Source organism: Catharus ustulatus, chromosome 15 (genome assembly GCF_009819885.2).
Source record: "Catharus ustulatus isolate bCatUst1 chromosome 15, bCatUst1.pri.v2, whole genome shotgun sequence".
Lineage (NCBI taxonomy): Eukaryota > Metazoa > Chordata > Aves > Passeriformes > Turdidae > Catharus > Catharus ustulatus.
The window spans coordinates 8623423-8650409 of record NC_046235.1 but is presented as its reverse complement, the minus strand read 5'-3'; the positions used below and the strand labels follow the sequence as shown (position 1 = coordinate 8650409).

The following is a 26987-nucleotide window of genomic DNA, read 5'->3' as shown; positions in this document are numbered from 1 at the left end:
GCTGATTAATCGATTGCTTTCTTAAAAAGTAGGCTAATTGCTATGATATATTTGTACCATTTAGTGAGAATGAACATTCTTTCCCTAGGTACCCATTTAGTCACTACCAGAGATGAGTCTACCTCACCCCGTCTTGGAGGGATGAACAGCAAATGGCATTCCTGATATCTTGATCCAAGCAGGAAGAGAGATTTCAAGATAGTGGTTCAGGGCACCTATGTTGGGAGCCTGACTACTGAATGACTTAACACCTCTTCTGAAAGCCGTGACTTACTTCCTGGCCGTCTTCAAGTATGATGGCTCCTGCTTGCTCTACAACTTCAAATATCATCACGGAGCACAGTTCTCTCCTCACAGACATGGTCATGTTTGCAAAGGCAGGGAGTTGATGCATGAATTCCAATAATTGTTCTGTTGGACAAAGGAAACATTGGTATGATGACTGCAAGGCCCAGGGTTTCCTTGGATTCCTTACTCTCCACAAGTATATTAAACTCCAGTTAAATTCATCCGAAAATTGTTCAGTGATATATATATATATATATATATGTATATGTATGTATATACACTTCCTATTAGTGCCTGTGTGCCCAGTGTGCACTCTGTCATCAACAGCCAGAGCTCAGCTCCACAGCCTTGCTGGTGCTCTGACAGACTCTCAGGGCAGCAGTCTAACTAAGAGTAAAAGCACTTTAGCTTTAAACATTTAGAAAAATTAAAAATACCCCTAGGTACAGTAATTATAAGCTAGACAGGAGCATGAAATGATTTTCCAGTGTTCAGAGACACAATCTGAAGTACAGCAGAAAGCAAATTTTGCTATTGAAATCCATGCCAATTTCTTGCTAAACACTGCAGTAAATTATCTTCATTTTAACTGTTTTGCAGTTTACAGGTAAGTATACCTATACTCAGTAATGGTATGCTCTCTTTGCTATTTAATATCTACTTCAACAGTTTGAGGCAGTCAAAATTACCTTGGTACCCGTCCCATTACATCAATGCATACAATAACTGTAAAACCTCACATCTTGAGCAACACAAAGACTGTTGTTCAAAGTACAGTAATTTCATGATGATAAGACGCACCGGATTATAAGGCGCACTTCCAGGTGTCAGCAAATTTCCAAACTTTGTCCATATATAAGGTGCACCGTTTTGGTTTTTTTTTTTTTTTTAAGCGAGGATCCACACACAACAAAGTAATGAATTAGTAACGGAATCGTGCGGTTTACTGGCAGGTGTTCAAGTTGCAAACACTTTTCACAGATTGGTGTAGCCTTTAAATGCAGCCCCAGGCGCCCTCCTTGTGCGCGGGCCCCGGCACTCCCGCCTGCCCCTGGCGCTGCCTGGCGCGGCTCTCACGGTTCAGCTTGCGGCTCGCACTTCCAGGTTGGCAAATTTGCGAATGTTGTCCATATATAAGGCGCACCTGATTATAAGGCGCACTTCTGGGATTCGAACAAAATTTTAATCAAAAGGGTGCGCCTTATAGTCATGAAATTATTGTACTTGGATTCTCAGATAGCAAGAGAAGACATAATTCAATTAAGAGTATCAATAGAGTAAAGTGAGACATCATTCAATTATTAAGATATATATTGAACATTAACTCATTAAACAGTTTTCAGTTTTGTTTCTCTTACAGATGTCATATGAAGTAGCAAATTTTACTATTGCATTTTTTTCTCCTCACCAATGTCATCATCAGTTTTATCTGCAGGCTCTTTCTCAAGGCACTCTCGGACAACATCTCGCCCTAGAAGTGGATCAGAAGTTCTGTCAATATCTTCATCCTCCTCCTCTTCTTCATCTTCAGAGTCTACAGGTGCTTCCGGAAGACCCGTTAAATCAACATCTCCCATTTCACTTTCTGTTGCCTACAAAGAAAACATCAATCAGACAGAGAGTTCAGTGCCCTCAGTTCAATGATTTATGGTCTGAGGCAGCTAATTTAAGAAAAATTCTGTGACCAGTAAGTCTAACTAGAATCTCTAACAGCTCCCTTTCTGAACACTGAGGAAAACATGCTATGCTGAAATCAACCAGATTCTCACTTTACAGCATTTATTTTTCTCTTTCTTGTGAATTCATGTGAAATTGTTTTTTCACAATTTGAGCCTATAGTATTAGCAAAATGATAATAATATAGTTTAGTAATACCATTGGTTACCCGATGCCTGTGGACACATTTCTACTGTCAGCAATGGATGGCAACATAGACATCACACTGAGCAGACAATGGTGAACAAGAACAAAATATCAGCAACAAAAAGCAGAATCACATAGGAATCACTTGCACTAATTCCTTCAGTACAGTTTACATGATGTAATGGCATGAAAATAAATTTCCAAACAGATGGAAGGGGAAAAAAATAGTTTCAAATTCTCAGTTTCTGCAGAGTAGTTGCTCAGTCACTTTTTTAAAGCTTAAGCCAGAATGCAAACCATTTTCCTGTTTAAATTCAGAAATTTGAACAACAAGATGTGTCACTGAAAAGTAAAAGGCAGTTATATAGAAACTTGCAGAAAATTGACTTTGTTTTTTAATGACCAGATTTACAACATTCACTTTCACTTTGAAGCAATCCTTGAGATTGTACAAAAACACTGAACCAAGGCATCAAGTACCCTGCATGTTCACAAAACATCCAAAATGAAGGATGAATTTGAACACTGCAATGGGGCAGAGCACAGCTTCTCTGGACAACCTGTACCAATGTCTCAAAACCGTCACCATAGGCAAGATTTGCTTCCATCTATACAAGTTAAATCTACCTTTTTCAGTTTAAAACCACCGTCCCTTGTCCTTGTCACTATAGGACACAGTAAAAAGTCTTCCCAATAAATCTGCTTTAAGTATTGACAGGGTGCAATAAGGTATCCCTGAGGTCTTATTCCCTTTTCTCCAGTCTCTGGGGGCTTCACATGACTGCCACAACTACCAGATGGAGAGTACCTCACAGTTCCATCAGACAAGTCTCTCAGGACCCTGTAATGCATTGCCCTGTGTCCCATGGACTCACATATATGGTCTCAAACACGACCTTCTCTTCCCATGGGAAGGACTTCATTCCCCCAGACCCTGCCCTGATGTTCAGGGAATAGAGAGATGCGGGAAGAGCAACCTGTGAAAACTGAGACAAAAATTGCTGAGTGCCTCAGCCATCTCCACATCATCTGTTCTCCTGTAGTGGGGTAGTGAAGCACAATATCTATCTGGTTTTTTGGTTTGCTTTTTTGTTTGTTTTGTTGGTTTTTTTTTTTTTTTCACTAATGTACCTATACAAGCCTTTCTGTTTTTTGCCTCATCCCTTGCCAAATCCAGCTCAAATTGAGCCTTACCATTCCTGATCCCAACCCTACATATTAGGGCAATGCTCCTTATATTCTTTCCAAGACACATGTCCCCAATTTCACTGTATGCATCTCCTTCTTGTGCTTCATTTTGACCAGAAGGTCCTTACTTGGTCACTGCTCTCCTGCTCTTATGGCCTCACATAAAACAGTATTTACCAGATTGCACTGTCTCCATCTCCCTGCACACTCCATGCTGATGTGAGCCCAAATACCCACACAGAGGAACAGCTTTGTCTTCCTACACCAGAAAAAAAAAAATACTGTTTATATATAACCTTGGGCCTTGGAGCTTGTCCTCATTTTGGTCATTAGCCAGCAAACATAATAAATAAAGCTTAAATGATTTAAAAATATATATTTCTTTCAGAGGAGGGTAACAATATAGAGAGGGTTAAATCTATTTTTACATTACATCACTTTACTGGCTTCTGTAGTTCACATTAACAGTTTTGGAATTAAGCCCAAGCGCAAATTGTACTTGGAGAGTCTCAGCAGCACATGATCAGTACAGCCTTTTATTCAAGGACTTTTCTAGCCTTTCTTCATCTAAATAGTCACAATTTATATCAACTTCTCCATGCTAAGATAAACAGCACTACCGCTTCTCTTTGATACACCCATGCTAAACCAGAAAAACTGAGGCTACAGGTTCTACCAATTTTTTTAATAGGAAAATAGACAAATCAACTCATTTCTTGATAACTAAGTTATGTTTTGATCAAACTATGAAATAGGAGCAGGTCCTCCAGCTGTGTTTCAAAGATTCTGTGCACATGGTTGACAGAATGCTGGCAGGCCAGACAGTGCTGGAAGGAACAGGAAGGATTTTGCTCATAAAGCCATCTGCAGAAGTAGCTGCTCTTCCCAACCACGATGCTTCAGCTGTTTCCATTATCAAATATAAAAATCATTCCTAACACAAACATTTATGAACTACTGATGCACAAAAGAAAACCAGAAGCTGCAATCCACAAATCTCATACAAATATGGATTTCCATGATCGGGTCCATGACACAAGGGGTATCTACTGAAATCCACATCCTTGATAAATATTTTATAGATTTTCCATTTTAATATCAAAGCCTTAACTACAATTGGAATTATTGCTGGACAATGATGTTGCTGCCCCCAAAGAAGACATACTGCCAAAGTGATAAATGAAGGATTTTGAAAGAAGTGAAAGGAGAGAGAAACTTTCAGCACAGTACTGACAGAAATAAACAGGTAGGAAAAAATTGATGCAAACTAGGTGCCCACTAAGAGAAGATGATTGGCAGGTATTGATACAAGAAACTAATTCCTGAGAGCAGAGGTGAGACCTTGTCTAACTACATCTAGAGACAACCTGGATTCCCTGTGTGACTTTGGTTGGGCACCTTAAGCCCTGTCCCATGAAAGAGCAAAGGAAGATGTTTTCCCTATGTAATACCCATTGAATTCTTTTTCCCTGAGGACTCCTGTAACAGGTCACAGCAGCTGTACAAGCCTGCATTTCAACTGCTGTATGTACAACCAAACAGGTTCCCCTACTCAGCTGAAGACCATAGTCCTGAAACTGTACTTTTAGACAGGGGTTAAAAGAAAAAAAATAAAAATTCTAAAATCCCCTTCAAGCAAGAAGTTACTTTAAAAATAGTAGGGAATAACTTACTTTTTCTTTCTATAATTATAAAAGGTCTGCAGTGCAACAGAAAGACAATTGGTCTGCAGTATTCCAAACAAGCTGGAATTTACAATACACACATTTGACCATTTTGGTGTCCCTGTTTCAGACACCAAAGCACGGAAATTTCCAACAGGGAATAGCAGCAGTACAGAACAAGAGAGAAAAACATAAGATTTTCACCCTTTTTCACAACTAACTCAGTATTTAACACAATGCCTCCACAGCAGAGTTTACAGGCAGGAATCTTCTGCTGATATCACCTTAAGCTTGACATTCATCATTTCCTGTTTAACTGGAAATGGGCTTTATGCTGGACCGAGGGGCAGCTGGAACAAGTGATACCTCATTTCAACACTATCGATGAATGCAGTGTACACAGATGAAGAGAAAATCTTTACATATCTTAATAAAACATTGTTTCATTACTTGGTTCTACCATTCTAATCATGTTTTCCCATTCTGGAATGATGTTTGTACTACTTACTGAAAAAATTTATTATAAGATATCATTAATTCACAAGGTCATTTAAAGGCTACTTTAATCAAAATTATTCAGAATATTAGTGACACTAATGATGTCACTAATAAGTTTGGCATGTGAAGCTTGGCATGATAGATACTAATCTGACTGCAAAAGCAAAGCATCACTTTTCAAATACTTTCTAAAAAGCTGTATTTTGTTGTACCAAAAATGCTTTCAATTATTTAGTCAATATATCACACTCAAAATGCAGGTTTTTTACATGTCAAAGATACTCTCTACCTTCACAATATGATGAATATTGGGAGAAATAATTTTTCTTTTTTGTGATTTCAAGCTCTGTCTATATCGATGTGTTGTTGCAATATAACACTGTGTTAAATATTGTGCAATGGCATTATTACACAGTATCAATTACTAAGCAATATCTAGTGATCACTTACAGATTTGTGACAAACAGTAAGAGAATTCTCCAACAGTAACTGTTACGGTTACTGCAATAAAACCCATAAAATACAAAAACACACATAAAATACATCTTTTAACAGGTTACTATTTGCACATGAGGTATATGAGAATGAGATACTAAAAATTCACTCAAAACAAGGCAGAAAATCACTGAGGGTTGTTGAGGATTTTCCCCCCTTGTGACATGTCTTCAGCATGCCTTCTCTTCACCAATAGCATATCAAATGCTTGGTTCTCTAATGCTATATTTCACAGTTAATGTCACTGTAGCTCTGATCATACATTGTTGTAAACTTATCTTTCAAGTTCTCACTCGAGTCTGACAGGGGTGACCTGCCTCAGCATCAACTTGGCCAGCCAGGAATTTTCTAACAGATGTTCTCATTTCCTTCAGGATGCAAAAAACCAGACAGGTGAATGTCACTGAAAATGAAATTCCTGAAAAGTCCTAACTTCTAAAAATAAATATAAAATCTGCAGTCATTTTCACATTAATTATTCCTTAAATTCCTACATTAATTAAAATATCTAGCACCACGGTTACTTGCTACAGTGCATATAAATACGTTATTCCATAATTTCTTTTATTTATATAATTTTTATGTGCTTAGTAAATTATGCTCTTTTGTAATTTATGGATGAGCAGACATAAGGCAACTACACACACATCATAAAGAGTATTCACTTATTACATTATATCATTGTTAGAGTGATATCTTTGTTATTAATAATATATTTTAAGTGCTTTTTACTAAGAGCAACCTCTCCAAACTACTCAGGCAGGCAACTCGAGCACCCTGCTGTGCTGGCCTTGCAATGCCTTTTCAAGTGCCAGTGTCTGTGCAGCTGCAGGATCTGACACTCTCAACCCTAACTCTAGGCCTAATGGCAGCTGGTCACTGGGGCTGAGGTCCTCATCACCATGGCTGGTCCACAAAGGAAAGATGTAGGAGCAGCAATGTTGTGACCCTGCTGTGATCACCTTGGCAGGCCTTCTCCAGCCAAAGTGTTCTGGAGCTGTGCGCTGTTTGACTCTCAATCCTAACCCAAACCTAACATCAATTCTGATGTAGTTTTGATTCAGAAAATAAAAAAGAGTAAAATTATCAAGATACAAAACACATTTTCCAGCACAGTCTCTCAGAAAATAATAGAATTCATGGAGCATCTTGGAGAGACTCTCATGGATGCCAGCTACTCCTGATCTAGCTGGTAGCATGAAAATCTAAAGTAGTAAGGTTGTAGATTAAATAGGACAAAAATGCAGAGACACTTCAAGCGTTCTAAAGTAATTCTTTTGCTTTAATGTCCTATTTTTCAAGTTTTCAAGTACAGCAATATATTGCTGTAAATAGGTATCATTAATCTGTTTCCAGTATAGAAATAATATTTCTAAGTAGCAGCTAAGGAAAAGGAACAGGTGTCTAAAACCAAGTTACACCTACACCATGCTCAACAACTGCTCTAAACTCTGTACTATGGTCAGACTGCAACTTGAAAGTGGAAAAGCTGTGAAATTACTGATCGACACAAACCCAAGATGAGCCTCCTCATCAATAAGAACATAAACATCCATGAAACGAGCTCTGCAATATGACATAAGACAAGTAACTTATTAAATGTATTATCAGTAAACAAATGAAGCTACCTCTGGCTTTCAGTCAACCTCTACTCTTAGGAATTTCCACAGTCAATTAGTGCAAAGTGAGTTTATTAACACACTTTTGTTTGCAGAAGAGAACATCTGCTACGAGCAATAAATACAAATAATCAAGGATGGTATTGGAAACATCAGGCTGATTTCAAGAGATTTGTTCCATTTCAGAAAGGAAAATGATCCCATAAATCAATAAATGATATTTTAAAAGCCACAGCATACTCAGTGATACAGAAAGATGTGAAAAGCAACAGAAGAGCCTTACAAGCAGCTTGCTGCATTTGTGTCTGTGAGCAAGGTGAGTCCCATGGGCAGCACATGGATAGGTGGAAGCATCAAAAGGGTTTTACCCATCTTGGGTCATTCTTCCTGTTTATGGAATAGTTTTAACATCAAGGAAGGAAAAACTGTGAAACCAAAGTAGTCTTACCTGGTAAATATCAGACAGGCTGCTGCTCCCAGAGTCACTGGCAATGCTACAACCTGACTGGCTTGAAGGGACATGTGTCACCTGAGGATGAGGATTGTCGGTGAGATGCATCTTGGTAAGGTCAGCTGGAAGCTGTAAATAAAATTAATTTGGGGAAAGGCAGGAAATAGAAAGGAAAACAAAATGTTTAAGTCTGACTTGAAGACAAAGTTTTTTATAAAACTTTGGTTACACATTTAAGTTTGTATTTGAATTGCTGAATTACTAAATCAAAATCAAACAGAATTTGAATCTGTAACTTGATACACATTTTGAGAAAAAACTAGTTTAGACTAAGCTGACCCAATCACACTTCACATTTCATAAAATTGATGGAAAACAATGCACCTTTCTATAAAACAAGGATCTGGGATATTTACAGCTAAATGATATGCCTCAAGATGACAAACATATGATAATGGGCAAATAGCCCACAGTATTTAACCTTAGCTGACATTACAATCCATTATGAAGAAGCAGAATTCCTCTTTATAAGCTCAATTTATGCACCTTAATTCAGGAATAACCTTTAGAAAATATCAAGGTAGAACAAAAAGTAATGTAAACTAAACAAAATGTTCAGTCTATAAAGGACTTTGAGTTTTCTTTAAAGAAATGAGAAGACAGAAATGGTATTAGGCATTTTAGGTACAGCTATGTAAAACAGCACCCCTATTTTATAAATCTATCTGTAAATTAACATACATGCAGATATCTAAATTTAGTGCATAATTCAAGTTCACAAACATATTCTTCCTACTTAAAAAAAACAGCAATAGCTTTTAAAGACTCAGAGCTGGATGGGATACTGTCAAATAAACAGTTCTTTAATTCAGCTACTTGTTTATTTTTTTGTCACATACACTTATTTTTAAAATATTAAAATATAAAATTTCAAAAAATTATAGTTAACTATATGAAAAGTATATTGTATCAAGGAATCATAGATTGTCTATGTGCTTTTATAATTTTTAAATTGTACAAGTTATATACTATTTCTTTTTTAAAAAAGTTCCGATGCAGAAAAAGTCCAAAACTACTCCAACAGCATCAACTGTTGTCATTATGTCCATTATCTGAAGAGTACACAAGAGAAGTATTGCACTAAATACTGGTTCACATATTTTCTGAAAACATAGGTGGCATCACCTATGTTTTCAGGAACCAAAGCTTTCCCACACCCAGGAAAAAAACATTGAGCCCTCTAACGAATGCAACATAGTTTTACTATCAAAATTGTGATAAGGAACATGGGGGAATCTTGCATACCCTTGCAACTTCCAATGACATTTTCATTGGCAATCACTACTGAAACACAACAATCCCTATGGGCTATGAAATAAAATATTACTCTTCCTCACTATCCTAATTTTTACCTTATTCTAGTTTTGTTTTTTCCTAACAAAAGAAAGTATAAAATATCCAGCCTGTAAATTTGTATCTATGGTCACATGAAAACAAGAAACTCTGAAAAGCAAAAGGTTGCTAAACTCTCAGAAAATCACACAAAAAACCACACCCAAGGAGTAGAGGGGAGAAAGGGGGTCAGCAGAATGAGGGTTAGGGAACTTAAGTTGTAGCGGACTTGATCTAAACACAAAGGAAATGCAACACTTTAAAATCTATGTTTAGCCACCAGAAAAAGTTTTACAGGCTGAAAATACCTATTTTCAGGATATGAGAACAGCAAAAAGATCAAAGCACTCAGGTGACAAAATTCAATCCAGCAGCCAAAAGGCAACCTCTCTGTCAGCACATGGGGAAGAGATGACATACACCAAGATGTGATCTCTCAACTCCAACAAAATGTGCAGTAGTGAACTTGAGACTTGATTCTGGTTTAATTCTGGTCTGGAGCACTGGCTGGTTACTTTTGGAATCTAAATGGCACATTGCCTACAGAACCCATTTCTGTGCACACACAGAAGAGCACTCTCCAGGTCCCACCTCCAATGCCTCCATGAGGCAGGAAGCATCACATTCTCCTCCCTAAAGCCTTGGACACCTGGACATTGGTCAAGGCACCAGACACCTGCAGTGTGGATGAAGCATGTTCATATGCTGTGGCAGCACTGGAGCAGCCTGTGCTGCAGGGTGACCCTGCTCCTGAAGCACCCCGCAGTGCCCCAGCCACGCTCCCAGCCACAACCCAACAAGGTAAAGCACCACCTCCCAGGGGAGGTCACATCCACCAGCACTGTGGCACCCACTGGCAAATGGACAGGGCAAGGCAGCTGGCAGCTGCTGGAACGCTGACGATCAGTGGAATTGAAACATGCAGGAGTTTTAGGAAATTACAGAACAAGTCAGCCCACATGGATTCACTGCCTCTAGGTTAAGGCCACAGGTTTGCTGCAAACTCTTCAGTCTGTCCCCACCTTCATAACCTCCCTATTCCAACAAACAGCTCTGACTTCAGCTCCAATCTTTTTGTCCATGATCAAATCCCATGCTGACTGTGGTAACACGGATACAAGGAAATCTAAGGTTCCTTCTATCCAGATTCTCAAACCTTCAAAACAGCTCCAGTAAAACAGTAAGCAGGACCAAGAGTAGAACAAATTCTGCAAGATTTCCCAGGAGAACAATGGCAGGTGCTTCTCTTTACCAACAAGTAATGCTGTTAAAGACTGTTCTGGCTCAAACACATCCCAGCACCCACATATACACACTGCCACATACAGTTTATCTTCTCTAATTTATTTGAGATTTTAAAATTCTTGTGGTGAACACTGTTTTCTGTACCTAGACTGAGAAGTGGGGCTCCACCTGGTCTAGTGGAAGGTGTCCCTGCCCATGGCAGGAGTTTTGGACAAGATTAGCTTTTAGGTCCCTCCCAACACAAACCATTCTGTGATTCTGTAATTCTAAGTACTGATGGAACAAGACATCGCTCTCAAAATAAACAGGTTGTGCGTATTTGTTTTATCAGGTTGTGTGTCATTTTCACAAAAACCCACTGATGACCAACTCAAAGCACTTCTAGCCTTCCCAAGGGAGTATTTCCAAACAACTAATTAATAAAAACTGCTCTTCAATCCCCCTGCCATCACTCCCCTTCACTTCTATCACCCAAAAAGCAATGGGTATATATGACACTCCATCTGGACTCAGCAATATATTCTTGGAAAAGACAATTAATGCAAGCTAGATGCAAGGAAACATCACAATATCCCTTTAAACTTGAGAGAGAGATAAGGTTTATATGAGACAAGTGACCTTTAAAGTACCCTACTCCTACTCTCCTCTACTTCAGCTCCAAAAATAAATCACAGCTTCTGTCTTTTGTACACCATTTTATTACCCAAAGTGATTGTTCTTTCTTGCAGAACTCACTAGGCAGCAAGATACAGAAAGGATGTTCCTGTACCAACATGACAGTGGACAAGGGAAGCTCTTGCTGGTTGTGGCAGAGAAGTTGCTGGAAGTGACATAAAATTGTCTTAACTATTGGTGACTAAGACTTTTTTTTCTGAAACTTAGAATCTCTTGTTACAACAGCATCAGAATCTTGAAAAATCCTGCATTGGGAAACAAGGTCCACATAGCAATGTTCAACTATGCCCAAATTAGATGCTTTTGGATGCAGATGTTTCTATCTGCAATATCTTCTGGCTAATCGTGTGCCCCAGAACCCCCCAGTCAGGAAAACCCCAAATATCCACAACATTCTGATAAACATTCCAACAGACTACTTAGTTGCCACTTTAAACCACAACAATTTCATTTTTTCACAAGAAGGGATGATCTAGAACTGGAATATGAGTGCATCTGACATGTTGGCAGAGCCTGTCCCTGCATCAGTGCCAGCACATCCTTGTGACTGATCTTTCCCAACAAAGGGGTATTTAGGAACAAACTCCCCTTTGAAATACCACACTGCAATTCAGAACTGTACCAGAACGAAAGTTAAGAAAATAAAAGGTATTGTCAGCACACCCATCTACAACTCTGCACCCTCCCTGAGTCAGGAAAACACAGCTGGTGATTACACTGAAAAATCCTGGATCAATAAGGAATTTTTAAAGCAATATTGGAAACTGTAAGAGGAAGAAGGAGAGAAAAAAAGACTACATCCTTCAGAAGCTCATCCTAATGGTAGCATCAGCCTGCCATGCCACACAAACCCAGAAACACCAGCAGCCTGGACTTGTTTTTGATAAAGGAATTTGAAATTTTCAATGAGGGTTCACAGGCTGATCCCATCTCATTTGCCAGGACACAGCCATGGCCAGTCACCTCAGCCAGCAAAGAGAGGAGGTAGGGGGAGAGGACATGGGAGTGGTAAAAGACAGCACTTAGAAACATTTAATAAAAAATGTCATGCACAAAATACTAAACTCTCCCCACAGCAGTCCTGAAAACCTGAGGCGAAGACTCCGAAGGTCCAGCAGGAGCTTGGCTTTTTCCATCAATTCATGGATGCAGCCACCTACCACCCTGCAAGAGGCAGCAGCACACCTGCTACCAAACCAGAGAAACTCCAAAAACCTCCGCAAGCCCAAAACCTGTCCTTTCTCCTATTATATAATACAAAGTTTACTTAAAAAGCAGTATTTTATTTCATTATTTTTGTTTGTTTGTTTCACAGACATCAGGACATCTTGCTTTTATACAGAATTACTGTCTTTCTAAAAGCAGTTTGGTAACAAGAGCAGAATAATGATATGATGGTTTCTCCCCGAGACAGCTGAGGTTTCCCACTGTTCTCCAGCAAGAATGGTACAAAGATTAACAAAGGCTGTGTATCTACACCAAGTCTCAGGTCTGTAATTTTGAAATTAATTGGAGTATAAGCTCTGATCCATGGTACTACTCACAGGCCAGCAGAACAAGGACAGTGTATCTGCAGTGACATTTACTTCCCATGTAAGCACCAATTACTCTCAGCAGTGAAGTCACACAGAATACTTGGGAATTAAATTAAAACCTAATTTTGCTATAACAGACTTTCGAGACTGCACATGCTCTGTCCAACAGAGCAAATGACGTGACCTTTGACAAGATGACAGCCCATCAACTTGTCTGAAAAGGACACAAAAAGTGATGGTCAGTCTGAGGACAACCTCCCTTCATGTGCTCCCTGTGAAGGGTTTACTAAAAATAAAGGCTATAGAAAGTCATTGCAGAGTTTAAAGAGAGAGAAAGGCAACACAGAAGTCAAGTTTTGTCACAGACTGGCCAAACTGAGTCATTTTTCTTTTCTACTTCCCATTTTCTTTCGCAAAAAGGAATCAGTAGAACCTCTTCTGGCAGAGACCATGTTCTTCATCCTTTTTTTCCATAGTGATCTGCTTTAGGATTTGCTGGTATCTTTGCCCTATGGAAAAGCCACATCTGTGTCTTTGTGCTGCAAGTTTTAAAAATCAGTATCAGTGTTTACTACTACACTTTGGAAAACCAAAAAACACATGCTGAAAAGGCATAGGCAACATGAATTTGCAAAATAGTCTTGACAAAGGGACAAAAGACCTATGAATTACCTTTTCCTATGTGTAGAAGAAGCTTCACCACTGTGTTTTAATCTGTAAATTGTATGTTTATTAAACATATTCACAAAGATCCCACAATAAAGACAGTGGCCAAAGGACTCATCATGAGAAAAAAACTAATAAAATAAGCACAACCCACTAAACTCTTCTGGTCCATTCCAAATTCAAATTAATAGAAAGAAAATGGGCAATAGATAATCAAAAGGTTTGCCTCTTTCTTTAACACTTTAGTACTTGATAGCAAACTTTTTTATCAGTTTTTTTAGGAGCCCATATGAATGTTTACAACCAATCAATGCAGTCTGGACACAGCAGAAGCATCAGCCTCTGAAAGAACAGTCTGTCCTTTTCCAGGCTGTATAAGCAAATTTTCCGTCCTTGGTGTTACAGATTGTCAGTAACCTTATACCTTACTTGCTTTTCTGAAGTTCCCTGAAATGTTGCCAGCAAGACTAATATTCAGAAACAACATGGGATTTGTCTTCCATAAAACACCCGAGGACAAGTGCAGCACAGTCCTGCAGTGTTGGGGCACACATATGGCTGCTGGGTCACTGGAAAACCCCAAATTCAGCCACCTCACTGTGAAAACCAGCTCTGTGAGACAAACAGTTCCAATTTTAAGGTACACTCATTGAGTATTTTGTTTATTGTTTATTGAGGTTTTCACTGTTATAAGCTGGAACCCGTTAACCCACACTCTGAGCGTTAACTGTGATGACACTGGATAACCTCTGAGCCTTAGGAAACACTCCTGCTCAGCCTCCATCATACCCAAGTGGTTTGAGGACAGCAATTTTCCTTTCTCAGATGACACAGAAAGTCTGCACTGTCACAAGAAGCCAGTTAAAAAAAAAACCAAATATGTTTGCTTTAAGTCTTAAAAATTAAACTACATTGCCAAACTAAAAAGACCACACAATGAAAGAACTGAACAGGACCCCAGTTCTTTGACCTCTCCAGCTCCCACATCTCCCCTTTCAGTGACCATACCCTTCCAGTCCCTTCACACACCATTTTCTCTTTGATACCCTTGATTCAACACCTTACATACCTTTAATATTGAACTTATTCTTCAGCAAATTCTACATTCCACCCTCTTACTTGCAAGTTGTTTTGATGGTCTCACTACGTGCTTTTGTTTCCATCATCAGCTTGATCATTTACACAAGATAACTAATTTATTTAATTCTGTTTTTCCTTTCTACAACCTATGGAAACAGGAACAGCACTGCTCACTCCCACTGACAGCAGTCTCACCCACAATCCTTTCTATGTCTCACTTTTTGCTCTCCTCCATTCCAATCATTCCATCTAAAAAATGCAAAAGGAACAAACCTCTTGGGTGTTTTTTTCTTGGCATCAGTAAATTATTTTAATCATCTCATATAACCTGCCAAGAAATCAACAAGAAACCACTAAAACCCATGACTTCTCTGAAGTTATTCTGTAGAACTTTCAACAACCTTTTTCACAAGGATTTGTAAAAATTAACTCCGTTTTATATTAACCTTTTGCATACAAACTACAACTCTCCTCCAGTTCAAAACACACTTACAGCTGTGTTAATGGGAGAGGAGCAAGTTGCTTCTCTGACATAGATGGAGAGGCCACTGAGGAGTCCACAGAAAGGATGAGCCCAGCAGAATTCCCATGCTGACATCAGCCCTCAGACTTAATGCAAACAAAAATATTTCCATTTCCTCCTTAAAGATCACAGATGGTTCACCAGTGGCACAAAACCAGATTTCTTCAGTTTTTTAAAAAGCACCAATGATGTCGGGGGAGTGAGTTTTTGGTTGTTTTTAAAGCCAAGTTATGGCTCAAGCTTTTTTCCCCAACAAGATAAATCCTGTGCTCTTCAATAATATGATGCAAAAAGACTCAGTGCCAATCCAATTTCACAAACTTCATGATAATATTTGTTTCAAAACAGTATCAATTCACTATCTACTCCTAGTTGTATCAGTACTACCCATATGAATCTCAAAGACATTAGGACCAAGCTGACATCATTCATGACAGCCTTGAGTGCCTCAAAAACTATTCCTGAAGCCTTCCTAAAATATCTCCAGGCTTACAAAAAGGTTAAAAAAGCACACATACACAAAAAAAAAATCTAGAAGGATTAATAATCCCTAGAGGCTGTTCTATGCCTCTGGTAGCCAAGAGCTTTTTGGTCTTTGTGGCTCCTATAGCCCATAGAAATTAAAATTCTCTGAAGTATTATATTTCCTTAGTTACAGTAAGGTAACGTGAGGACAGAATTTCAGACTAAATTCTGGTGTTGCCTTAAACCACACATGTAATGCAATTTTAATTTGGTTTTCATGTCTAAATTATAGATTACTACTATGCCTTAACTCACAATAATGCTTAGTATCTGACACGCAAACATCTCAGGAGAAGTGGGTCTGAAAATTCACCCACAAAAAACTGTACCAGTATTGATGGGAGCTCCATTATAAAGGGAATATCCAGCAAGTAAACATAACTGATGGTTGCATAAAAATGTAACTTTATTATGGTCAACTCTTCTCTGGTCCATTCACAAAGTAACATTTTTAAAGTTGTCAAGACTTGTTTTTATTTTGAATATGGAACAGGAATGTTCAAAACCACTTATTTTCAGTGCCAGAGCTCAAATTTTACTCTTTGCTCTTGCCACTGAAAATTAATAAAATAGTAAAAAATACCTTATCTAAATAATTATAGTAGAAAACAAAGTGTGACAGGGACTAGTGACGCTCTGAGTTCTACAAGGAGCCCAGGAACTCCAGCAGCCTGACATTTGGGAACTCTCATCCTAAGCCAGTACTGCAAGGCACATAAAATTCTACATCTACATCGAGCTTCGTCGACTAAATAATTTATCAACTCCTGGATGCACAGATTGGTAAAATGCAGCAAGATGACAATCCCTCTTTACACATCCTCAGGCTGCTACAGCCCCACATTACAGTAATGACATGCAGGTCACAACTAGCCCTGGGGATGCACCCAGCAGGGCTCCAAGGACATGGGAGCAGGGCGAGCATGCCAACGCTGCCAGCATTATATCTGAGACAGGACCTGTGTAAAGAGGCCCTCGGATACTGTACATGCAAAAAACCCAAATAAGCACAATCTTCCATTGGTGCTTCCATGTTTTCTTTCTGTATTCATCAAGAAATGCATTCATGGAAGCAAGAGGGGCAAAACAGGGTGGTCCTGACTCAGGCTCTAGCTGTAAGGAGAATTCTAACAAAGCAGGTTTAAACCAAAGTCTAGGAGGAAATAAATGAACAGATAGGTGTTTATTTGCATATTAAGAGCCAATTTCCCATACAAACAATAGCCTTTAGGAAAAGGCTTTTTCTGCTGAAAAGCAGCACAGTCTGCCCTGAAGTTAAACATATTATACTTCAGAGTATAAGAAAACCCAAGTTTTCTAGAGTAAATGGCTACATAGCTCATACTAAACCATTTTTATCTTAAACTATTTTTATCTTAAACTATCAAGCAAAAATATGCATTTAAGAAGTTTTACAAAAAGTATCCTGCAGGTGGTTACAGAAAACAGAGTTAAAACTTGTATCTAAGTGTAAGAAAAATTGTCATTTGTCAGTCTAAGTCCTTGCTCTCCAAGTGCTCAAGGGATCACAGTACTAAGGAAGCAAGAGGCTGTGCTCCTACAAATAACATGAAGAATCAAAGCAATCCTCCTGAGCAGTGGATGAAGGGGGAAAGGATCAGCTAATATAGAGTAGGAGAGACTATGAATACTCTGAGGAGCTGGTTGAAACTCCAAAAATTCCAAAGGGCTAAACCATACAACACAAAGCTCCCAGGTGGGAAGACAACCATGAGGTGCTAGGAGAGGAGCTCAGGGTGCAATCACACTGAGGGATGACATGGCCCAGCTCTGCAATGCTGAAAGCTGGCCTGGAAGCTACAGGCACAGACAGAGACTAGTGGGAGAGGCAGGACCAAGGGGAAGAGAAAGACCTCATCAAAACTGACTGAAAAAATAAAGTCAAAGATCAGTTACTCTATTTGCTCTGAAAACATTTAAAATTCATACTACTAGGGCTACTTTCCATGTAAGCACATTAGCAAAGATAAGGATAACATCAAATCAAGGACACGCTATCAAAGCTCTGTTTTTCTTCTAAGGAACGGAAATTAAATCTTTAATTGCATGAAGGCTTCAACTCAAGATCCTGGAGATCAATCTGATGCCCTTTGGAATCAGAAGATGAGGTTACACCGATTTCAGTTACAAACAACCAAAAATTGTATCATGTCCCTCTGAGATCATACCAGAAATAGGAATGGGACTGAAAAATGACTCCAAGTCTTCTGTTCTAACCCAAACACAAATTTTTACAAAGCAAATGTATCATTATTATGTTTCATATTATTATATTTTTATCTAAACAGCAGAAAGAAAAGAGCACAGAAGCCTAGAGAAAAAAAAAATACTGTCTAATGCTGTAAGATAAGTTTGACATGCACCTGGGATCTTGAATTAAACTCTTTTGCTTCAGGAAAAGAAAAATTAAACTCTTAAACGTTAATTCAAAAACTCTTATTTTCTATAAAAAGGACATTACTTCAAAATCATCCCTTTTAAATATCCTCTATAGAAACATTATCGAATCACTCCATACTCCCCCCCCACCAGACTCTCATGCTTCACAAACACAGTAACTGTGAGTACATTTCAGGCTTGGAAAATTCCTACAACGTGCATGAAATTTTTATTACAGAAGAACCCTCTACATCTAAATCGTTAAGTTTAGGGCTCTCCTTTATAATGACTTCCTAGCACAGTTACAGTTAAGAGTCCAATACCACAAAGTGCATCACAGACAACTGAACAGAGAAAGTTATGATCAGAATTACAAAGACAACTAAAATCTTGCTGAGATACTTGTGAATTATTTTTTTGCTTTTAAGTACTGCAATGGCATCATAGGAGTTTTGTTACTAATGTAAGTTGAATGTCTCTCGTCCTTGCCAATACAATCAGCCTGTGGAAACAGACCTCCACAAACGAAATGCAAAGTCCTCCATCTTCCCTCATCCTCTTCCAGAGGCACAGTGGCTTTGACAGCTGGCACAGCTTTGATCACTGACCACCACACTCCTTGCTGCTTTATCACCCTCACCACATTTTCTTACAAATGCCTGCATCTATTTATCTCATCTTCCACAGTCCATCATTCCAGAAAGGGCACAGTCCCCAGGGCAGAGACCATCCCTTACAATGTGCAATTCTGCCTCTCTACTGGTTCCTCCAGATGCAACCGACAGAGAATGGTCATCATCTCTTCCTGCCAAGAAGAGGGTGATCTCTCTTGGACATATTTCCAATTATCCTGAGAAATACAGTGATCTCCACAAGAACCTGAGCGAAAGGGCACTGCAGAAACATATTCATTGTTTTCTCCCACTGTTCATCCTCCTTTTACAGCTCTTGATGCAGGGAAATAGAATGCATTGATTGCTTAACACAAGTCTACTCTGCACACTTACTTTCAGAAACCAAAAGTCATGGAGTCTCCGGGGGATGAGGATAAGTGCAGCACTAATCAGTGTGTGCTGTGGAAACTGGTGTGGACCAGCGGACCAGTACTCAGAGACACCTTGTATTTGGAGAATGTCTTCCAGGTGCCAACAGAGCCCCTAAAGCTGGCTTCTTTTTCCTCCACAGCCACACCAGTTAACTTCCCTAGGCTAAGGTTAACCTTCAGAAGTGTTCTACCTTCACAAAAGCCTGCCTTTATGATTAGTCATAAGAAATATGACTTCATCTTGCTCTGATTCAATCCATGGATCATCACACTGTCACATCCAGAGCAGCTGTAATTACAACCAAGTCAACAGCCCATTTTCAGACTACTGTTTTATATCAGTTTAAAAGCAACTGATTAAAATAATACTGGCACAGACCTACATAAATCCAAGTTCTAGTTTCAAAGCAGAATCACGAAATACTTGACATTTTCAAGTCATAAACATACATTTCAAAATTCTGACATTACTTATTTGCTGTATTATGTGTAATTATTAAAAACAGAAACACATTTTTAGTACAAAACTCAGTTAAAACCAAAATGGAACAAACTCATATTTGATTCAGCTCATCAGTTTCCTTAATCCTATCCACACTTCTCAGAGTTACTGAACAACATGAAGAGAACCCTTCAAAAGTTTGGGGGTGTCTGTAGGAGTTTTGGGGGACTTGTGGGCTTTTACAGAAAGGAACAGAAGTGCTTTATCTTTTGTGACTTTAAAGGTAAAGAACTGTTAGCTATGGACTGAAATGCAAAACCAGTTAATGGGTTCTCATAAACCATTAAAAAAAATAAAAAAATAAACTTTTCCCTTCCTAACATTTTATACCATTTCCTTTATGAATAGTAACTGACTGAATAAAAGGCTTGGCTGACAGAGCAGCAATCCACTGGATATTGTCCATAAAGCTGACATAGGGGTCAAAAAATCTCTTTTTATATTATTATTTTACCCTTATGAAGCCCTTATTTGAGCACAGGATTTTTTGTGGTTTCTCACTTCAGCCCAAACTCTGTGGAGAGCACAAGCCCAGCTAATGCATTCCCAGTTTTTAAGCAGTATTACAACATTCAAACCTTCTTAATAAGGGCAGTGCAGGTAAGTCAAGCTTACGTAAACTCAGCCTTTCATAATTAATGTCTGCAGAGTAGGAAAAGAAGAAAGAGTCTACATGTACACTGGGGCATGGATGATAATACAAACAGGCCAGGATTTGCCAGCAGGAACTCCAAGGTGGGGAGCTGCAATTACCTGTCTGAGAACACAGTGCCCAGCCACCCTCTAAGACCATAAGTACCTGCAGCTCCACTTCACCTGATGATGAGTTGTACTCAGCACACATGAAACAGCCAAAGCCACACATCCACCAACACATTTCCACACTGGTTTTGGCATCCACACAAGGAAACCCCACAGCCCAGAGCTTTCATCCCCATACACCTCGAGCTTCCCTTTACATTGCAACAGCCATAAACACCAAACAGGGAAAATCAGCCCAGACAGGGAGTCCACACACCCAGCTGGCTTCTCCCTGTGCCTTTACACGCCATCATGTCATTGACACTCTAAACTTTTTGGCAAAGACCGATCTCCCCCTCCAAAGTCAATGCTCTATCTCATGCTGCCATGAGCGCTTTTGCCCACTGCCTCCAAATGCCAGTAAGTTGCACAGTCTTTTCTATCCAGTAAATACAAAATTATAATAAAGACATTATAATTAATATATGCCTGGTCCCAGACTTATAAGGTCGTTCCTGTGTTTTATTTAGGTGACTACTTCTTGGTAGTAGTCTTAATAAAATACCAGAAACTCAGCTAATTTTCTGACTGAGCATAACAAACAGTAAGAGTCTCATAAATATTTTATTTTTAATTTCTTTAAAGGCTTTTATCTCAAAGGTGGGTTTGTTCGAATGTTCTAGCTTTCATTATGCCATTTAAAAGAAACATCCTCCCCTCCCCAGTTTCACAGAAATACTGCATTCTCAGACACAAAAAATAATATGAGTCCTTTAAAGCTAATTGTAATTACACAGTTCAGCTAAATAATTAACCAATTCCATACTGGTGCACAAAGGAAACAAGCAGTATAGCTTGAAAATTAAAACATCAGTGGGTTTGGATAGCAGTATTTTCACGTTAGCAAAATATGCCAGCAGCTAAAAAATATTACACTTCAATAATATTTATAGGCTTCATATATACTTCATATTTATAGGCCAAAAAACAAGCTTAACACATTTCATAAGCAAATGGCATTTTTTTACACTTCCTGGTAATTTTTAAGCTATTGGTATATAAAACAATTCCATGATTTAGAATGATTCCTGTTTAGAAATGATTCTACAAGAGTAATTCATGCACAGTCAGGATTCCAGTACCTTCAACCCAGCATGCTGCTGGGTTGAGAAGAGAATATACGGCTAGCACCACGGCTGTCAATATGTGTCACAGAAATGCAGCACAGACAAAATCTTACTTACTTTGGAGGCCCAGGGCTGAAGGCAGTTGGCGTAACATCGAACAAGAAAAGCCATTTCTTAGGCTGAGAAAAAAAGCTTCCTTTCTCAAATAAAAGCCACAGGGGGAAAATTGAGAAAAATCCTTTCTGCTTTCTCTTTAAAAATCATAAAGCAGTAATGTACATATATGCAACTTCTCAGGCTTGGATTTCACACTGAATTCGATTACAGCTTCCACTAGATCTGAGGAGTTTTCAGTATTGCAGGGAGTTAGCAGCAGCATCAGCAATTCCTATAAAAATGTTCCAGTTTTAACAAGCACATAAATTCAAATCAAAATGTTTCCTAGCTTCTCAAATACAAATATCCATATGTTCCTCCAGGCAAGACGCATGCACCCAAAAAGGGTTGCTTAAATTGAATTAATTCAGAAATGGATTAGAACTGCAGGTTAAAGCAACAATACATTAAAAAGCAAGGTATGAATTCTTCAATTTTTTTTTTTTTCTTCTAAAATGCATTTACAAGTGGCTTATCTTCAGGTCCACTTTTCAGAAACTTCATACTAATACTGTAGATGAAATTTTGCAATGGTTTTTCAGCATCTTAGGCTATCCAGGAATCCCACACCCTGGGATATTAAAGTTTCTTCTTTATACTCACGTCCATCATAACTGAAGAAATTGAATTCGCATCCAGACTGTAGCTCCAGGATATATGCTCTAACAGGTTTGTACTGTGGAATGTATTAAAAGCCTCTGCAATACAAACCCTTTTCTCTTTTGCCCCCCTCCTTTTTTTTAATGCCGTTTACAACTCTGCAGTGTTGCTTAGTATTCTAATGCACCAGTCAGATAGCACGACTAATCCACGCCTAGCTTTTCCAATTAAAACGTTTCTATAATGCCAAACAAAACAGGACGTCCATAGCTACAGAAAGGCTGACTGCTGGAGTCCTAATTCCTACTATCTTTGCTTGCTTCTCAGCAGCTCCCTCAGGAGAAGCTCCCATCGATTGGATGCTCCGCAGCAAGATGAAATATCTAATAAGGAGGAAAGAGAGTGGGAGGGGAACGGAGCTAAAAGGATGACATCACCTGTATAGAAAGCCTTTAGAAACTGCATTAGATCAATTGGCTACTGGATCTGCAGATGCAGCCAACAGAGCATCTTGACCTAATCTGAACGCACATATCAGTACAACTGCTCAGCAAACACCCTGTTCCACATCAGCTTTTATATCATTTTATATCTATTCATGAATGTGCTCAAACTCTGATTATTTTCCTTTCTCTAATTTTTTTTTATTAATCACATGTATCTACTAACACTTTCAGCAGCATTTAGATGGATTATTTTTTGTCTCTGCATTCAAATTTAGAAATAAGTAAAATAAATATCTGTAGCCACTCACATACACACAGATAGATACATCACTGGCTCACAATAAAAAAATTTTGCTTTTATATATGTGTCACTAGATATTCAACGCTTTTACCTCATCCTACACAATACAGAGATTTTATCCAGAATGAGAATTAAATTTCTTATTAAAACGTAAGGTTTATAATCCTCAAAATTTTAATGGTTTTGAAACACTTTTTAGAAGTTCTGGGGGGTGGGGTTTTTTCCCCCCACTCAATCAAGACCAATGCTGTTTCCAAGTCAATTTGCCTTAATTCTGCAGTAGTCAATTTAGTTCTATAATCTCTTCTTGCAACTAAAAACTGATATATTTGAAAGGAGCTTAGAGTCTTGGACGGCAGCCCAGTACGCTGGAGAGATGCTCCAAGGAAGGATCTCTGAGATCCCACACCTTTGAGCTGGGTCTGCTGTGATGCTTTTGCTTCCTAGAAGGCAAATGACTTCTGCTACTGTGCAAAGGAGGAAAGGAGGGAGGAGACAGGCAAGTGGACAGAGAGTGCTGGTTCTGTTAAAGCCATTATTTTGGTCTCTGGATAATTTGCTTCATTTGCAAGAAGGGGCACTCACTGTTGCCATTTCCCTCTTTTTGGAAAGAATTTTTGTCACCACATCAGACTTGAGGGTAGTTCTCCAAATCAAAACTAGCCTTGATGGCTGTACCTCCTGCGCACAAACAGAGCTGCCAATGGGGGCCTGCTGGTAGTGAGGGCAAAAAATGCCTTTTCTGTCTTGTTTGCTTGCTTCTTTTTGAATATTGAATCAGGCAATTTGAGTAATCCACAGAAAGCTCTTTTTTTTTTAATCTACTGTGCCAAGGGCCATGGGGAAAGAGATTCTCACATTTTTGAAGCCAAGTTGTACCAACAGGGCACCACTCTATCTCTCCTCAGCAGTTATCCTGGAGTCTTCCCGGTGTATAACCCAAATTATCACAGAAACATAGAGTATCTGGAGTTAAAAGAGACATAGGAGGATCACCAAGTCCAATATCGAGGATGAGAGTTGCACCTTAACCAAGAAAGCCCTTCTCCTGGTGCCTCCTCCCAAAATTATCCTAAAAGGAAAAAACTGGCATCAATGTCTGAATTTACTCAACCTCTTATCAAACAATAAACATAATGAATGCAACCAGGGTCCGTAAGTATTGCCGGGTTTAATTTGTATTTAAAGATAAAGGACAATCTGAACTTCAATCCTGAGCTTGCAAAATTTGCAAACACAAAGTCTATTTGATTTTTAAAAGCTGAAAACATTCTAACTACTTTAGATTTTTACAAAGCACTACACAGCTACACAAATAGCTGTTTCTTTCCCTGCTTTTTCATTACTAAACAATAGCCTGGATATGTGAGTTTCATCTTACACACGACTGTATTGCCTCTTTTCTAATAATGCATAAAATTGTATTTAGAAGCATCTTAAATGTCTGTAATGCTACAGTGATAAATCCTCAGCAGTAATGAACATCCAAATACTTCCATGTAGTGTTACCTGCATTATGGTTAGAATAAACACAATTGATATCAAGGAGAAGAGAACCCATGCAGCTGAAAGAACCCTCTCCCTGCCTGCTTGTCCCAATAGTTCTCCGGGCAGATCTCCACCTCTCAGATTCATCCTGCTGCATTGTGCGGCAAACCCGATCCAGCACAGATTTTGGCGCAGATGCCATATTTTACAACTACTGTAAACACCAGCTCAATAATGGGAACGAAATTCTATTTCCTCCTAGTTTTGCCTTTAAGTGCAGATGACATCATCCCTGTAGCTGTGCCGCCAATGAGCGCAGCGGCAGCAGGGGTCCCGGGGGGCTGCAGCCCACGCTGTGCAGCCCTGCCCACCCAGCCTCAGGTGGGGGGGGAAACCTGACCTACTTCCACACCCCAGCTTTTAGGGCATCCCCCCACTCCTTTCTGCTTTCTTTTATTTATTTATTTTAACACATGCCTCTCTGCAGCCCCAGTTCCCTGCAGCACGGGGCTGTAAGTTTTTTATAAATCATCTGTTTAATGACAGATCTCAAAACTAGAGCAACTCTGAGATGAAAAAAAGATCTGATACAAATACTTGGTAGTAATGACAACTGAAATACTTGAGAAGAGCTGCAGCTCTTGTGATTGAGCAGAATCACAAACAGAAAATGACCAGTCACATTTTAAGAATCCAAGTTTTAAGAAGATCTTAAGGAAAAAAATAGTATACAATCTCTGTAGTAAATGGAGTCTTTTTTTCCTTAACACTGATTTATTTCCATGCAGAAATACCACTCCATAGATTTCTCTGCATCATTCTCTTTATCCACCCATAATGCTACCTGAATCCTCCAGACTGTTAACCAAATCTGCACGTTCTAATTGTCTAACAAGAGTAAGTCACTGAAAAATGGGATGTTTTTAAAGGGATAGTAATGTCTTTCATAATTTAAATACACATTCACTTAGGCAGGATTAGACTCTTTCCTTATTTAAGGACATCACAAATGCAAGCCCTGCACAGGCGGGAAGCACTGGCAGCTGCTGGCAGAAGGTACCCCACAAGCAGCAGGACTTTTTCCTGATCAATCAGAGGAAGAAAAGTCCATTGTGCAAATTCAACGGGGAGGACAGTGACGGTCTCAAAGCCATCACCACCCTGACTGATGAAGCAGGAGCTGCCAGCTGAGGGGCCTGGGGCTGCAAGCTGGGTTTAAGGACTTCTGTCCTTTTGTCCTCAGAGCCAGGCGGCTCTGGCACACTGTCCCTGCCACACTGTTTCCCGCAGGGCTCAGACATGAGCAGGCACTTTCACTTGTCCCCCTATTTCCAGTGCAGCAGCTCTGGTCGCATCCTGACTCCAAGCCCATAGTGGGGGCTGGGGAAGAGAACCGCTGCTCAGAAGGCAATCTGTCATTGCACACACTCAGACAAAGATGTTTCAGACTAAAATAATTCATTTTAATAGTTTTCAGAGTGGAAATCGCCAAACATAGCAGCATAATGCAGAAATATTTTATCATAAGGGCACCAGCATCAAGAGGTTATTTCCATAGATTGAGTATTTTACATCTTTTTGGACAGACAGGCAATGGGGAGCAAGGGATGCAGAAGGCAGAGCCTGCTGCAGACCCTGCCAGGCTGCACAGCTTACTGGATTCAGTGTCACTGCCAGCTGCTCAGAGGTTCTCCCCACCTCTGAATTTAAACACCAAAAACATCTCATTGTATTGTCGTGGCACGATCATCCCCTCATTTGGGTTTCTCAGGGGGAAAAAAGGAAAAAACAACCTCCACCCTGTTTCTGACTCTTTTAGGAAGGGGAGGCAGGGAAAGAAGCACCACAAGTTCCTTATCCAGGGCGACATTCCATAGTGCCATTGCACCCTTACACATGTCACTTTCCACGGTAGCAGTTACTAAAAGGCTGTAGAAAAATCCTACCCAAAGATCTGCAGGACTCATAAGTAGTATGAAAACATGATCCATCCTAAGGGAAGGAGTGAGGGAAAGCAGGGAGAGAGCTGAAGGGGGAGGGCAGACTGTCATCACTCCTTAAGTGATGTAAGCTTCTAAATATAGCACCAGCAACACATGAGGAACAATAAAAAGGCACCATGGATTGAATTTCTCCACTGCTTTCACACTACCCCAACTATTTTTTCAGCTGCTGTGTTAAGCAGGGAAAGGTCATCTTCTATTCGCAACGATTCAGATTTATATGGTTTATAATACGTTTATAAATTACAGCTCTCTCCTGCAGCTCTGTTTCGCTTACACACTCTGCAGAGCTGGGCAGAGCATGCTCCACATCACAAACAGTGATGACAGCAGTGATGGGGAAGGGGGAAGCCCCCTTTGCTATGGACTTAAACAAATAAAATTCCTTTCAACGGTTTGAACTGAAATGATTCACACAACGCTCCTCCCTTCCTGACATCTCATTTCAGCAAGGGGTGGGGAAGTCTGGGA

The 26987-nt window shown here is 39.4% G+C and overlaps 1 protein-coding gene across 13 annotated transcripts in view; it reads right to left on the bottom strand.

Annotated features, from left to right (window-relative positions):
• RAPGEF6 (Rap guanine nucleotide exchange factor 6) overlaps positions 1 to 26987 on the bottom strand; it is a 129682-nt gene that overhangs the window by 38180 nt on the left and 64515 nt on the right. For 11 of the 13 annotated variants that reach the window (XM_033073095.1, XM_033073100.1, XM_033073097.1 and 8 more), the window contains exons 7-9: positions 8064 to 8195; positions 1697 to 1880; positions 275 to 411 (exon numbers count right to left, since the gene is read on the bottom strand). In XM_033073095.1, the coding sequence (XP_032928986.1) occupies positions 275 to 411; positions 1697 to 1880; positions 8064 to 8195 (453 nt within the window). Of the gene's footprint in view, positions 1 to 274; positions 412 to 1696; positions 1881 to 8063; positions 8196 to 21639; positions 22670 to 26987 lie in introns of those variants that run through there. The other 2 variants (XM_033073102.2, XM_033073101.2) reach the window with 2 other exon arrangements.